Source organism: Berghia stephanieae, chromosome 14, assembly GCF_034508935.2.
Source record: "Berghia stephanieae isolate SIO BIC M18660-M18661 chromosome 14, UCSD_Bste_1.3, whole genome shotgun sequence".
NCBI classification, from domain to species: Eukaryota; Metazoa; Mollusca; class Gastropoda; order Nudibranchia; family Aeolidiidae; genus Berghia; species Berghia stephanieae.
This window is the reverse complement of record NC_088373.1, coordinates 5,776,544-5,791,543: the sequence shown is the minus strand read 5'-3', so window position 1 is coordinate 5,791,543 and position 15,000 is coordinate 5,776,544. Positions and strand designations below refer to the sequence as shown.

At 33.0% G+C, this 15,000-nt stretch overlaps 1 protein-coding gene across 1 annotated transcript in view; it reads left to right on the top strand.

The window, feature by feature from the left end:
- The window catches only part of LOC144959923 (uncharacterized), a 9,720-nt gene extending 8,182 nt beyond the window's left edge, over positions 1 to 1,538 (top strand). The window contains exon 4 of the mRNA XM_078892774.1: positions 670 to 1,538. Coding sequence (XP_078748900.1) covers positions 670 to 932 — 263 coding nt within the window. The 3' untranslated portion in view covers positions 933 to 1,538. The remainder of the gene's footprint in view (positions 1 to 669) is intronic.
- The last annotated feature ends 13,462 nt before the right edge of the window (positions 1,539 to 15,000 follow it).

Here is a 15,000-nt window from a genome sequence, read left to right as displayed (position 1 = left end):
GTGGGAGGCCTACCAAAAGCTCCTACAAAGGGAAACAACTCAAATAATATTCCCTCAACTAACCCCAAGAAAAAATCAAACCTAGTACCATTAACTAACCCTAATATGAAAAACAAACACCCTAGCACCTTTGCTAAGACTTATGACCAACCCTAATAGAAAAAAAAATCCTCCGATCTCGAGCTAACCCTAATAGAAAAGAAAAAATAACAACAAAAAACCCCTCGGACTGCTTTGCACTACCTTTCAATATTTCACAAATCAAAATGATGACCGAGAATCAAAACAATGGTCAAATTAGGAAATTTTAAACTTTCACAAATCTATCAAGGTTTGTTCTAGAGTTTTTAAAATGCTTTTATATGCTGACAAATTGAATAAATAAACGCCTGACAAAAGATCAACGGTGAAAATACAAATTGAAAGAAGACTGGGGATGTAAGAGCTTTTGGTAAGCCTCTCAAATAAGTTAATTGGTTATATGTTTATTTTATAAAAGTATGTACCTATATCATAACATTTTGAAAAGTGTTATCTCAAATATAATTAGTGATATCTTATTAACCAAACGATAAATTTCCTCAGTTGATAAGAGAGACGCATGCGCAATAATATGTTGACGTTCTCTCTCTGTAAGGGCATGTCGTTTTTTTACTCACTCCTCACCAGATCCATCTCAAATTCTGATGACGACGACGGTTGACGGAGTAACGGGAGAGAAGTGTTATGTCGGCAGTGAAAGCATCCAAATTGATCACGTCCCCTTTTTGATGCGCTGCGCCTCCTTGTGCATTCCACTCCACGCATGCGCAGGAGTGAATTATTGGGAGAGCAGCTCATTCTGTGAATTGGTGATGACGACATCTGTGACCTTGGCCCATCTTATTACTACATCCGGGTGTCGGTATTTTCAAGTAGTTTATAAACTGTAGATTATAATTTGTCGAACAAGGAACGTTTCTGGTTCAAAACCCTTCTTCAGCCAACAACAAAAACTAAATTACTTTCCAAGATTTTTCTACAACAGAGATGACCTACAATCTAGAATTTAGTAATGTATTTATGTCTTTATGTTTTTTTTATTATTGGCTGAAGAAGGGAACTGAGCCCGAAACGTTCCGTGTTGGATATTTTGTTATTTCTTGAACCTTTTATAGTGATTTTTGTTTATTACTTTTTACAGTGCAATTGACAATATTTTGCGGAGATTTTTGGTTTTTTTTTGTTCGTTTTTTTTTTTTTTTTTTTTTTTAGATTCCCATTACAACAATGGGCCCATAATACATTGGGTTATCAAACCTGCAAATAAGTGCACGTCGGTCTATGCACATCATCTTCTATTTAATGCCCATTTGATGACGTAACAACGCTAGTCTGTCCTTTACTTTTGGAGACAATTAATTCATCTTTTTTAATCGTTCTTCTCGAAATCTATTGCTTGCAGTCATTTCTAATCTCAGTGATTAAGTCCATAATTCACTAATTTATCAACTGGAAAAATAATAAAAGAATTTGTAAATTTAATATTTGTTGTTGAATTATTTTTAAGGGTTTTACGGCGCTTGCAACACATTTAGGTTGTATCAGCGCCAGTAAAAAGGAAGAAAATGGGATAGTAAAAAGTTCTAGAATTACAATAAAGCACCCAAGAAAAGGTAAGAGTAAGACAAAGGGGAATTGGTTCACCAAATAGGGAACAGTTGAAGATTCCAAGAGCACACCGTCAAAGTACTTAGTTTGATCACCTAAAAGTCTCATTCAGACACAAGCACAGGCCACCACTAAGAAGGATACACTCAAATGCTTACAAATCATATATAATATGTAAACAAAACATAATACAGTACAGTGCATAACAGAGAGATGATTTACAAGGAAAAAAAATATCTTCCAAAACTATCTATACATTTGACTGTTTCCCTTTTCGAAAGGGCATCTGGCCAGGGCCAAGACAAAACCAAGTAATCTCATTCCAAGACAAAGACAGATAGCAAGTTGGAAAACAGCTATAGGGGGATAGAAGACAGCAAGTACCTCCCTGCTCACTATGGGAGAGCTTTGAAATAGAACAAATTACCAAACATGGAAAATTTCGGGCCAAATACCCTTCTCTAACTAAATGGGGTTTTTTCTTATTGTTTTTGCTATTGGTATTTTAAATTTGTTTTTTCTCGAATATTCTTTTATGCTCATTAAGAGATATCAAGAGACACAACTCAAGAATTAAATGAGTGTATTTGTGACCCATCGTCTCAAAACGGTATTATGTCGGAACGAACCAAATGCTTAAAAGCCGAATTAAATGTTAAACTGGTCAAAAATATAAATTTTGGCATTATCACCCTAAAATATGGTACCCATTCTCCTCTATAAAACATACAAACTCAACACAAGTCTGGTATTTCTGGCTATAAAATAAATTCAACTTTCAACATCTTAACCATCCGGACTTGATACCGTTTTGAGGCGAAGGGACACATTTAATAAATGAAAGAGTTGTAGTACTTTTCATAAAATTCTTTATTGTACAATGAAATTGAAAATTATTATGAAATAACAAACAATCATGAGTGACCAAAAAAAAAAAAAAAAAAAAAAAAAAAAAAAACAAAAAAAAAAAAAACAACTGGTATGATTCAGAATGAAGGCATTGGCAACTTTACAACAATAATAATTATATTAAATTCATCTTTACAATAATATTGGCATTTGAATGAACATGCGCCTATAATAATAATTTTCGTTGACAACGTAACCTATCTGTACAAACGAAAGAATGAAATTGGAGAGGCTTCTTCGTATGGGAACAATAATACAGACAATGAACGTTTCGGGTTCAAACCCTTCGTCAGCACAACAATACACAAATTAACGTGGAAAACAAATAAAATAAAATATAATGCAAAATAACTTGTAACGTCTGTACTCAATGAATGGTGGTTGCAGTATGAATGAAACGTCAGCGTGGCCATGCTATATTAAATATCGGGGGATAGAAGACACAGTGAGTGCCTCTCTGTCCACTATGGGAGGTAAGGAACCCCATCCAGGGATCCGACTAAGAGAAACAAATTAAAATGCTTACATAATACATTCAAAACAACAAATATAACAATAAATAACAGAGATTTTTAACTGTTTCCCTCCCGGAGAAGGACCCTGTCCAGGCAAATGACAAAGCCAAGTAATTCCATTCCAAGACAAAGAAAGACAGAGAGCAAGTTGGAAAACAGATATATAGAGGTACAGAAACACAGTAATTGACCTTCCTGCCCACTATGGGAGGTCAGGAACCCAACCCAGTGACCTTCCTGTCCACTGTGGGAGTTATCAAACTTGTTACAAATAATATGAACTCATGAAGGCTTATTAAAATATAAAAATAAAATTATACAGATGGCATGAAAAATATTTTTTTATCATACAAGGGCGTGCAGAAATACAAACATAACACAGACCTAGCTACATGAAAATGAAAAAAAAATTGTAATTCTTAGGAGATAGAATAGAACTCGCTACAGTTCCCTATAAAAATCAACAAAGTGCCTTCACAAGGGTTAAAATAATAATTCAGAATCCTCAACATTATACAATCTGTCAACAACTTGGATTGTCAATACGTTTTAATGACGTAGATATGCTCGTGAAGTTCTAAAATTGGAGCCAACAAATTGTTTGTAATACAAAGTAAACAGGTTTGCATAACATGAGAACTAATGCAAACAACATGCCAGCCAGGACCAGGACAAATCTCAATCCAAGACAAAGACAGAAAGCATGTTGTTTGTTTGTTTTTGTTTGTTTTTAAGCGTTTTACGGCACTTGCAACGCATTAAGGTCATATCAGCGTCGGTAAAAAGGAAGAAAATGGGATAGTAAAAAGTTCTAGTATTACAATTATAGCACCCAAGAAAAAGTAAGACAAAGGGGAACTGGTTCAAATAGGGATCAGATGTAGATTCCAAGAGCACACTATCAAAGTTTGAGATCACTTCAAAGTCTCATCCAGACACCAGCACAAGATCCCACTAAGAGGAATACACTCAAATGTTTACAAATCATATATAATATGTAAACAAAACATAATACAGTGCATAACAGAGAGATGATTTACAAGGGAAAAAAATATCATCTCCCAAAATTCTTACATTTGTCTGTTTCCCTCTCAGCGAGGATATCCGGCCAGGACCAGGACACAACCAAGTAATCTCATTCCAAGACAAAGATTGAAAGTATGTTGGAAAACAGATATAGGGGGATAGAAGACACTGTATGTACCTCCCTGCCCACTATGGGATGTCAGGAACCCCACCCAGTGGTCAAAGCCTAAATCCAAGGTTGGTCAAAAAGTTTTACAACAACACAAATTGCGACTAGCTCCAACAAAAAAACAACGGACATGAATGACCTATGACCTTTTGATAACAACATTATGGCATCGTGAACATTCATTTTCAGAAGGCACCATTTTTTTTTTTTTAAATAAATAGCAGTTGTTTATGTTAACCGTAATCTGGAAAGATTCGTATTTTTAAAAATTGGCCAGAAAACTCGTCCTTCAAATATCGATCGATTTAGTTTTAAATGACTCATCTCGGCAAAACTTTCAAACATGACAAAATACCAGTTCTGAGAATTTTTGCCATAACGAGGGTCATTTAAATCAATCGATATTTGAAGGACGATTTTTCTGGCCAAAATACGAGTATTTCCAGAGTACGGCTGGTAACCATCTCCTTACCGGCCATTTTCAGAATTTTCCCCCAATCCACCGAACACAAAAATAGATTTTTCTTACTCAAACAGGAAAGCAACAACAATTACTTAATCAAATTGAGCCCTACAAACAGTGACAAGGTTTTATAGCGATAACAAAAAAAATATTTAAAAATAATTAAATTTTGTGATGTAAAATTGAAATCAGAATGAGAAATTATTGGTTTTATCGGAACGAATGTGACGATTTTCCTGTGGTTGGCAAGGAAATGGTTGATCCTTAACCCTGGTTAAGTAACACGAATATCATGTCATATGGATGTGTGTAAGTGGGTCTATTGATGGAACAAATAGCTGATTGTTTGTTTTTAAGGTTTTATACGGCGCTTGAACACTTTTAATTCATTTCAGTGGTAGTAAAACAGAAGACAATGGAATAGTCAAAAAATTCTACATTTCCGATTGAAAGCCAATTCTCATCGCGTACAATAGACCCTTACAACAATGTCTATGATTAATGTAGATGGCAACTAGAACAATGATGGCAATGATGATGATGATGATATTGATGATGATGATGATGTTGATGATGATGATAATGGTGATGATGATATTGATGATGATGATATTGATGATGATGATGATGATGATATTGATGATGATGATCAATGCAGATGGCAATTAGAACAATGATGGTGACGACGATGATGATGATGATGACGATGATGATGATGTTGATGATAATGGTGATGGTGGTGGTAGTAATGAAGAAAAATGATAAGTGATAAAAAATGACATCAAAGACAGCTATACATCTCTGGAATGACTTAATTACGGCAGTGGTCCAAATCAAAACAAGGTCATTTCCCTTCATACAAATTAAAATGTACAATAATACTATATAATACATGAACACACAAAAGCAAAACAAGACGAAACCCAGTGCCCAAAAAAACCCAACAAAACACCCCGTGCCCCAACAAAACAACGAAAACAAAAATAAAAACAGAACCGCCCCTCCCCCCACCTCACACACACACACAACCCCCCCCCCCCCCCCCAACTGAATACCAACAATGTAATGTGTGTGGTTAGTAGATCTCTATCACAGTGTAAAATTGTTTGTTTGTTTGTTTTTAAGGGTTTTACGGCGCTTGCAACACATTAAGGTCATATCAGCGCCAGTAAAAAGGAAGAAAATGGGAGAGTAAAAAGTTCTAGAATTACAATTAAAGCAGCCAAGAGAAAGTAAGACAAAGGGGGAACTAGGAACAAATAGGGCTCAGATGTAGATTCCAAGAGCATACCTTCAATGTACTTAGTTTGAGATCACCTATAAGTCTCATCCGGACACAAGCACAAAATCCAACAAGGAGGAACACACTCAAATGCTTACATTATACACTAAAAATAAATAGATAATACATGACAGAGAGATGATTTACAAGGAAAAAAATATCATCTCCCAAAACAATAACTATACATTTGACTGTTTCCCTCCCAGCCAGGACTCCGAACAGGGCAAAGTAATCTCATTCCAAGACAAAGACGAAAGCATGTTGGAAAACAGATTTAAAGGGATAGAAGACACAGTATTTACCTCCCTGCCCACTATGGGAGGTCAGGATCCCCACCCAGACATTTCAATGGTGATCAATAAATGACCCTGTTACTGTCTAGGGGCGACACAGTTAGAATGGATTGAATAATGAGCTGCAGAAAACTCTGGACTGTAATGTGAAACGAATGCACAGGAATGAATATAACGGCTTTATAAAAATAAATAAAGAGAACAAAATACAGAACATTTTGGGCTCTAAACTCTTCTTCAGCAAAAACAAAAACAATAAAAAAAAACGTTCATACATCAATTTAAATCCAGGCGTACAGCTTCAAATAACCAAAAACCAAAAAGTAAATTTACAACACTTGACATAATATAGGATGGAACATGACAGCTATAACGCAAAATTATTACAAATTTTTGTTGTTGTTGTTGACAGAGACAACAATGTTACCATTCTACACATTAGTGCGGTGAGGAAATGTAAAAATGTAAAAAATATAAACAGCCTTTCCCAAGAAGAACAGAACTTTCCACTTTTCAGAGCCGGCGGACTCAAACCTGGGACCTACCAGTCTAGAGGTGAGGAGTTATATATATACCGTAAGACCATAAAATTGTACAAATCATAAGTACAAATTACCATAGTAAATTTTTTAAAAATACAAAAAAAAACAAAATTCAACACAATTCCTACGTGATAAAAATACCAGTGTGCAAATTCTAACATTAAAAAGGTAAAAATATGTGAGGATATAAAATATAGAAAGATTGAAAGAATATCGACTGAGGTGTAGAGTACATTAGAAAGAAACTTTTGAAAACAACTATTAACTCACTCAATCCTAGAGCTTTTTGCTGCTCTGCTTTTCAAAATTGGAAAAAAATGTATTAAAAATGAGCATGTACATAGATTTTTTTTGTTTTTTTTTGTTTGTTTGTTGCTTTAGGTCTCTTCCAACACAATTGAGGTTATATGAGAGACCGCTGAAACAAAAAAACAAGCAATCTAACAAAAATAGTACAAATGCAAATCAAAATCACAACCCAAAGATATCATAAGCTAAATTACAAATAACCAAGAACAAACAGGCAGAAGATTTACAGAAAAAAATATCCCCTGTCAAAAATACAATCACAAACCAAAGAAGCAGGATAGGCTAGTAAAGAGAAGAAGAAACGACATCACTATCGGATCGTACACCCATGCGAACATCATAGGTATATGATTCAAGGGTGATGCTCCCATCCAACCACCCGCATGTACATAGATAGTTTTATTCAACTATCATTAACATGAAAAAACTAAAAACACTAGCTTTGATACTACACCTATAATTTGTCTCATAAAAATGTAATAAATAGGTATGGGGGTAAAAGTAACCCGGATAAACTTCGGATATAGTCGGTGTTAGGGTTGAGTGAGTTAATATTATACAATAATTTAACAATTAAGTAGAAGAATCATCCAGCCACCAATTATTTTTACAATAAAGTGTTAAAAGTGTAAGAAATAAATAAAATCATTTCGATTCAAATTGATTTTAAAACTTCACACATGTGGTTTATAATAAGATAAAATAAAGGAAAAAAAAATCTAATTCAAAGGCCTGTGACAATTTGGATTAATCTAAATTTTGAGACAAAAAATTCTAATTCAATTAATAATTTTAAGAATGCCATCGATAAAGATCTTACTAACATTATATTTATTGACGAATAATGTAACATGACATTGGATATTATGTCTTTGTATACAATATTTGAAACTCTCGAGTGTACAATCGGACCATGCAAATGAATGTAAATAGAGTAAATTATACAAACAAATATGAATATGACACTTATTTATGTATTAGAAATTTAATTCTCAATATTATCAATTAATTAACAATAACAATGTATACAAATTATATAATTGATATATTGTATCTATGCATAAAACTTACACAGAGCATTTAAAGATTTTTAGAACCTATTAGCTCTTAAACGCTACGATACGATACGATAATGCCAAAATCTTTGACTGTTTAGTTACTTGTAATAAACATTTAACAGCGATTTCAGGTCATAACTTATTGGTCATGTCTGCTAGCATTTTTAAAACACACCATTTTTAATCAGTTGCGATTAACAAACAAACTAAAAAAAAAATATGTGTATAAAATGAATTGCCTAGAAAACACACTAAAATGCCATTAATATTTAGTTAATATATTTTGTTGTTATCAACAAAGACTTTTTTAAAAATGACATTAAAAAAAAAATAATTTTTAAAGGCAAACCCACTAAAACATGTAATTCACCAATAAAAAAAATAAAAAGCTATAAATGCTTATGAATCAAAATCTAATTTTTCTTGTTTAAATTATAAAATGGCAGTACAATTCAAGATGGATAATTATCGAACTAGTAAAATATGAAATATAAAAGCTAAACATTTCAACTACTATACTATTACTACATTTCAACTACTATACTATTACTAAGTACTAACTACTGACAAGAAAGAGAATAAATTATATTATAAGGAGGTCTTCTTAAGAGCAATCTAAAATATAAATTCCCCCAACCCCCCTCTTTCCCTCCTCCCAATAAATAAGAAAATAGTTTGTGCACTTGGAATGTCTGATGATCTGTTTTAAAATTTGTTTAAATAAGAATCTTTATCATAATGGTTTGTTTTAAATGACAAACACCAAACATATTCGGAACGATACACAATGACAAGAATGCTTAAGAATAAAATGTCTTTAAAGGCACGAAACATCAATGCATAATATATAAACATAAAATATATATAATTGTTTCAATATATATATATATATGTATATTATATATATAATATATACAGCAATGTATGGTATATCATATTCTGATTATTAATAGCATCTAAGATCCATTTTCTAACTTTAAAAGAAACAAAAGTACCACAAATAATAATAATAATAATAATAATAATAATAATAATAATAATAATAATAATAATAATAACAATAATAATAATAATAATAATAATAATAATAATAATAATAATAATAATAATAACAATAATAATAACAATAATAATAAATAATAATAATAATAATAATAATAATAATAATAATAATAATAATAATAATAATAATAATAATAATAATAATAATAATAATAATAATAATAACAACAATAATAATGAAAAATAAGTAAATGACGACTGGTGATCGCTTCGAGCTGTTATGATGTCGGAATGTTGTCTGTTTGTTTGTTTGTTTTCAGAGATTTTACGATACTTGAAATACTTTTAGGTCATTTTAGCTCCTGTAAAAAGGCAGATGATAAATGAATTGAATAGCCTTACCCCCAATTTCAACAAGCTCAAGGAGCTTAACGAACGGCATCTTCACAAATGTTTACAAGCTACAATATATTCAGGAAAAAAATATATCATCTCTCAAAAAGAATAACTATAATACTTATACTGTTAACGCTCGGCGCAAAGTTGAGTCCTTGGAAAAGGCTCTTTACTCACATTCTATCACCACTATAAAAAAGCTCAATTTTTTTATTTTTTAAAAAGCTCCAAAAAAAATTTTTAAAAATACTGTTTCCATCCCAGCTAAGGACTCCAGTAATTATGACTAATAACATCACCAGGAAAAAGTAAGATAATCTAATTTTTCAACACTTTAAATTCTATTTTTTTTTTTGCCAAAAAGTATTAGAAGAATTATATCTTATGGCAGGAATGATGAAATACATTTCAACAATAATACTAATAAAAACAAAACCAATAAAAATAATGGTGATGATGATGATGATGATGATGATGATGATGATGATGATAACGATAATAATAATAATAATAATAATAATAATAATAATAATAATAATAATAATAATAATAATAATAATAATAATAGTAATAATAATAATAATAATAATAATAATAATAATAATAATAATAATAATAATAATAATAATAATAATATCAATAAACAATTATTACTACCATTATTAATCATAATCACAATGGCAACTTGCGTATCTTGTCAAGCCTGACCCTGAACTATAAATTTAATGAATGCCTAGTGCATGGTATGTTTTTAAAAAATAAGCAAAATGTGTTCATATAATCAAAATGCACACTCAAACACTCAGACACACACACACATACAGACACACAAACATACATACCTATTTCAAAATTGCAAACTTGTATATATATATATAAAATATATTCCTTAAAGTCGTTGATCATGATAAGAAACAGATTTCATCAACAAATTAATTTAAAATAAGAGCTACGAGAAGTCTAGGAAATAAAAACCTATCTCCATTATCTTTAACTATTAAACCAAAATAAAACGAAAAACAACAAATAAAACCAAGAAAATCCTTACTTCAAACTCTTTTGACTTAAAATTTTAACAACTTGTTTCGATGTGTAAAATGCTTAAGTATAAATCATCTTAACAAGTTTAAACAGGCACGGAAGAGTTATCTGTCATCGGATAAATAAATTTTTAAATGAGCAAATTTTGTTTTTAAAAATGCGTATTGTGTCTGATTAACTACAGATTATAACTATTAGTCTATCAGGGGTGCCAGCTCAGGAAGCAAAAAATTCACTGAACTTTTAGTTTTTGTTTTTGTTTTTAAGGGTTTTACGGCGCTTGCAACACATTTAGGTCATATCAGCGCCAGTAAAAAGGAAGAAAATTGGATAGTAAAAGTAAAAACATTCTAGAGGTAGAATTAAAGGGACTTGAGGAACAAGTAAGACACGGGGAAAAGGTTCAAATAGGGAACAGTTGTAGATTCCGAGAGCACACTATCAATGTACATAGTTTGAGATCGCCTAAAAGTCTCACGCAGACACCAGCACAAGTACCCACTAAGAGGAATACACTCAAATGTTTACAAATCATATGTTAAGAATAAACCAAAATAGCTACAAAACAGAGAGATGATTTACAAGGAAAAAAATATCATCTCCCAAAACAATAACTATACATTTGACTGTTTCCCTCTCAACCAGGGTATCCGGCTAGGGCCAGGACAAAACCAAGTTATCTCATTCCAAGACATAGACAGAAAGCATGTTGAAAAACAGATATAGGGGGATAGAAGACACAGTGTGACTTCCCACCCACCATGGGAAGTCAAAGACCCCATCCAGACTGAACTTTTACACAAACACATTGACAGACCCCTTTCTGAGCGATGAACTTGTGTCAAAAGACAATACGTACTTACATTAATTTTCAGTTCAGCACGTGATTGGATTATAAACTGAGGGTTTATAACGTACATAATTCCGTAAATATATACGGAACATTGGCACCCTTGGTGTATAACATATAAAATGACTTATCATAGGAAAACATTATAACATACAAACTCCCTGCGAACTATGGGAGGTCGGGAACCCCACCCCCAGACACTCAAGTACCTCCCTGCCCACTATGGAAGTCAGGAACCCCACCCCCAGACACACAAGTACCTCCCTGCCCACTATGGGAGGTCAGGAACCTCACCCAGACACACAAGTACCTCCCTGCCCACTATGGGAGGTCAGGAACCCCACCCAGACACACAAGTACCTCCCTGCCCACTATGGGAAGTCAGGAACCCCACCCCCAGACACACAAGTACCTCCCTGCCCACTATGGGAGGTCGGGAACCCCATTCAGACACACAAGTACCTCCCTGCTCACTATGGGAGGTCGGGAACCCCACCCAGACACACAAGTACCTCCCTGCCTACTATGGGAGGTCGGGAACCCAGCCAGACACACAAGTACCTCCCTGCCCACTATGGGAGGTTGGGAACTCCATCCTGGCTTCAGGCATTTGTTTCAATAAATAGAGAGACAGTATAAACCAGAAAGACAGGCAAGAAATTTATCGAAATCATCAATTACATTTTTGATTTAAACAAAAACAAAAAAAAAACAAAACAAACAAACCAAAAAAAAACAACAAAAACCCATACATTTTTTGAAAAAAAAAAAAAAATGAAACATTCAAGTAGGAAGCATAATTGAAAAAAAATGTTAAAAAAAAAAAATCAAGTAAGCATCATTTATGAAATACAATATCGAATAAACAGGATTCATGAAATATAAAATCAAATGGGCAGTAATTATGAAATACAAAATCAAATGAGCAGCATATTATATTATATTATAAATAAAGTTAAGGGCACTTTGAAGTAGCAGCAGATCATTCATTAATCAACAAGAGCAGAGATGACACGAATGCACAAAAGGGAATGATAGTGTGATGTAAAAAAAACAAACAAAACTGGTTCCAATCTCACTGGAAGTGTAAAACTAACCACTCTTCCAGACTGGACACATACCTTGTGTTAATTGATCTTGTGGTTTCAGACAGATAGCAGCATCCTATTTTCTAAGCCTAAGCATATGATGGTTGTCAATAAAATTCATCCTTCCCCACTACTAAAATGGTTATGCCACTTACCTTATAATTCAATGTGTAACCTATTCATTCGTGTAACCTCCTCCACTGGACTGGCTACACTCTTCCAAGGAGTTTGGAACCAGAAGAGAATGAAAGCTGTGATGTCATCATTTCTCTACCCTATTTGATAGTCTATAGTGAACACGATTTGTTTGTAATTATGCACAAATTAATCAATCCTATAACACACTAAACAAAACAAAAAATCAAAATAGCTGAACTCCTCAGATTACCAGTCATTTGGAAGCTAAGATTTTAACTCACTCAATCCTAGAGAGTTTTGCTACTTTTCAAAATTAGAAGAAAAAAAATGTATTAAAAATGAGCATGGACATAGATAGTTTTATTTCATTGAACTACCATTGACGTGTAAAAATTAAGAACATTAGCGTTGATTCTATGCCTATAATTTGTCTCAGAAAAATGCAAAAAAATAGGCATGGGGTGAAAGTGACACGGGTAAACTACGGATATAGTTGGTGTTAGGGTTGAGTGAGTAAAGAAAAGAAATCCAAGTCCATAACTTTTAGGCCTGGAAACAGTTTGATGAAAACTCCTCGAGATGAAAGATTGAAAGAAAACGAGAGCTATCTATTCTAAAAAAGCTTCCCAATTCTGTCTTTCTATTATCATGGTATAACACTTCCTGTTATTGCAGTTGCAATGTTTAATGTTAAATATCTTTCTTTTGTAAATGTTGCTGCTCGAAGCTCGAAGAAATAAATAACAATGTGAAATTGAATGTAAGCTGCAATATACGAAAACAGATAAAATGGACATTTCGGGTTTCCCCTTTATCAACAAAACAGGATGCATCAAACATTACAGATGAATGAGACAATGTGGTAGTGATGAGTCTTAACAATGCCACTACCACATTATCTCATTCATGTTTTGTTGATAAAGGGAAAATCCGAAACATTCATTTTATCTGCTTTCGTATATTAAACTGAAACTTACAATCGATTTCACATTGTTATCTTATATCTTTCTTTACAAGACAAAATTTGGAATGATTTTCTTTACCCGGAATCGACACATGGAAAAAAAAAAATTTTGTTCTGCAAAACCCGTAGAATTAGGATCAACCGCAACATTTTTTCTTCACTCAAAACAACCTTGAGGTCCTGACAGCTCCGTTGGTAGAGCACTCACTTCACATGCAAAGGGACCAGGGAGTAGTCGAGATCTTTTTTTTTCTGACCTTCCTGTCCACTGAGCAGTGATTGGTGGGTAGCTGCTTCTGTTTAGATCAAGTGGAATGTACTTTGCAACAATAGACTGCTGTCCTATCCAAAGGGTAGCAACTAATTGCTATTGTTCGTTTCACGCTACAGAAACTGGGATAAACTCTAGCTCTATGGACCTAATGGCTACTACAGAACAACCTCACAAGAACGTTTCAAAACGATGACATAATATTTATATTATATTATTTTAAAAATTACTTCATTTGTTTCAAAGTCATGAAACAAAATTAATGAAGGAATAAATTTTGGTAAAAATTAGGTAAAATACCAAAGTTGTATACATCAATAGAAATTCAAATTTTGATTTGTAGATATATAATGCAAATTTAAAAAAAATAAAATAAAAATAAGAAATAATCATTAAATATAACCTGGTCAAAACGCTTACACTGGGTCCTAGCCTCTTCCTGAATCATGTATGAACACAACAGATTTAGAAACCTTCAAGCAAAGATTATCAAAATTCTTCAGCCTAAACACCAACAATGCTTGTCACATTCAACAGCTCTCTCTGTCCTCGAATACAAATACTTGGATTCAAATCCACTTAGAGTAATATTCAGATTCTGATAGCCGACAGTAAGATTTAACATTAAGACAAGAAATGAAGATGTTTAAGCGATATTACAAATTTTTTTTTTCGGATAAAGACAAAAATGTACTCATTTTACACCTGAGTACAGTGAAAGAATGCAAGTAAAGAGGCTTTTCAAAGGATTCAACTATGAGCTGCTCAGAGCAGGACTCGAACCCACTACTTTCCGCTCTAGACCACATAGAGAAAAACATGTCCTTGATTTGCTCTGTAAAAAGGAATAATCTTTTTACTTAATAAAACAAAACATGTTAACACATGTCTCCTATTTCTTGCTATAATTCAATTTTTACCATCAAAGCAATCCGTCCCAACAAAAGACCATTTTAAAGTGCAGCTATGTGGTCCAGTGGCATGAGACTCGCTTTTGGATAGGAAGGTTCCGAGTTTGAGCCTCACTCAGTGCA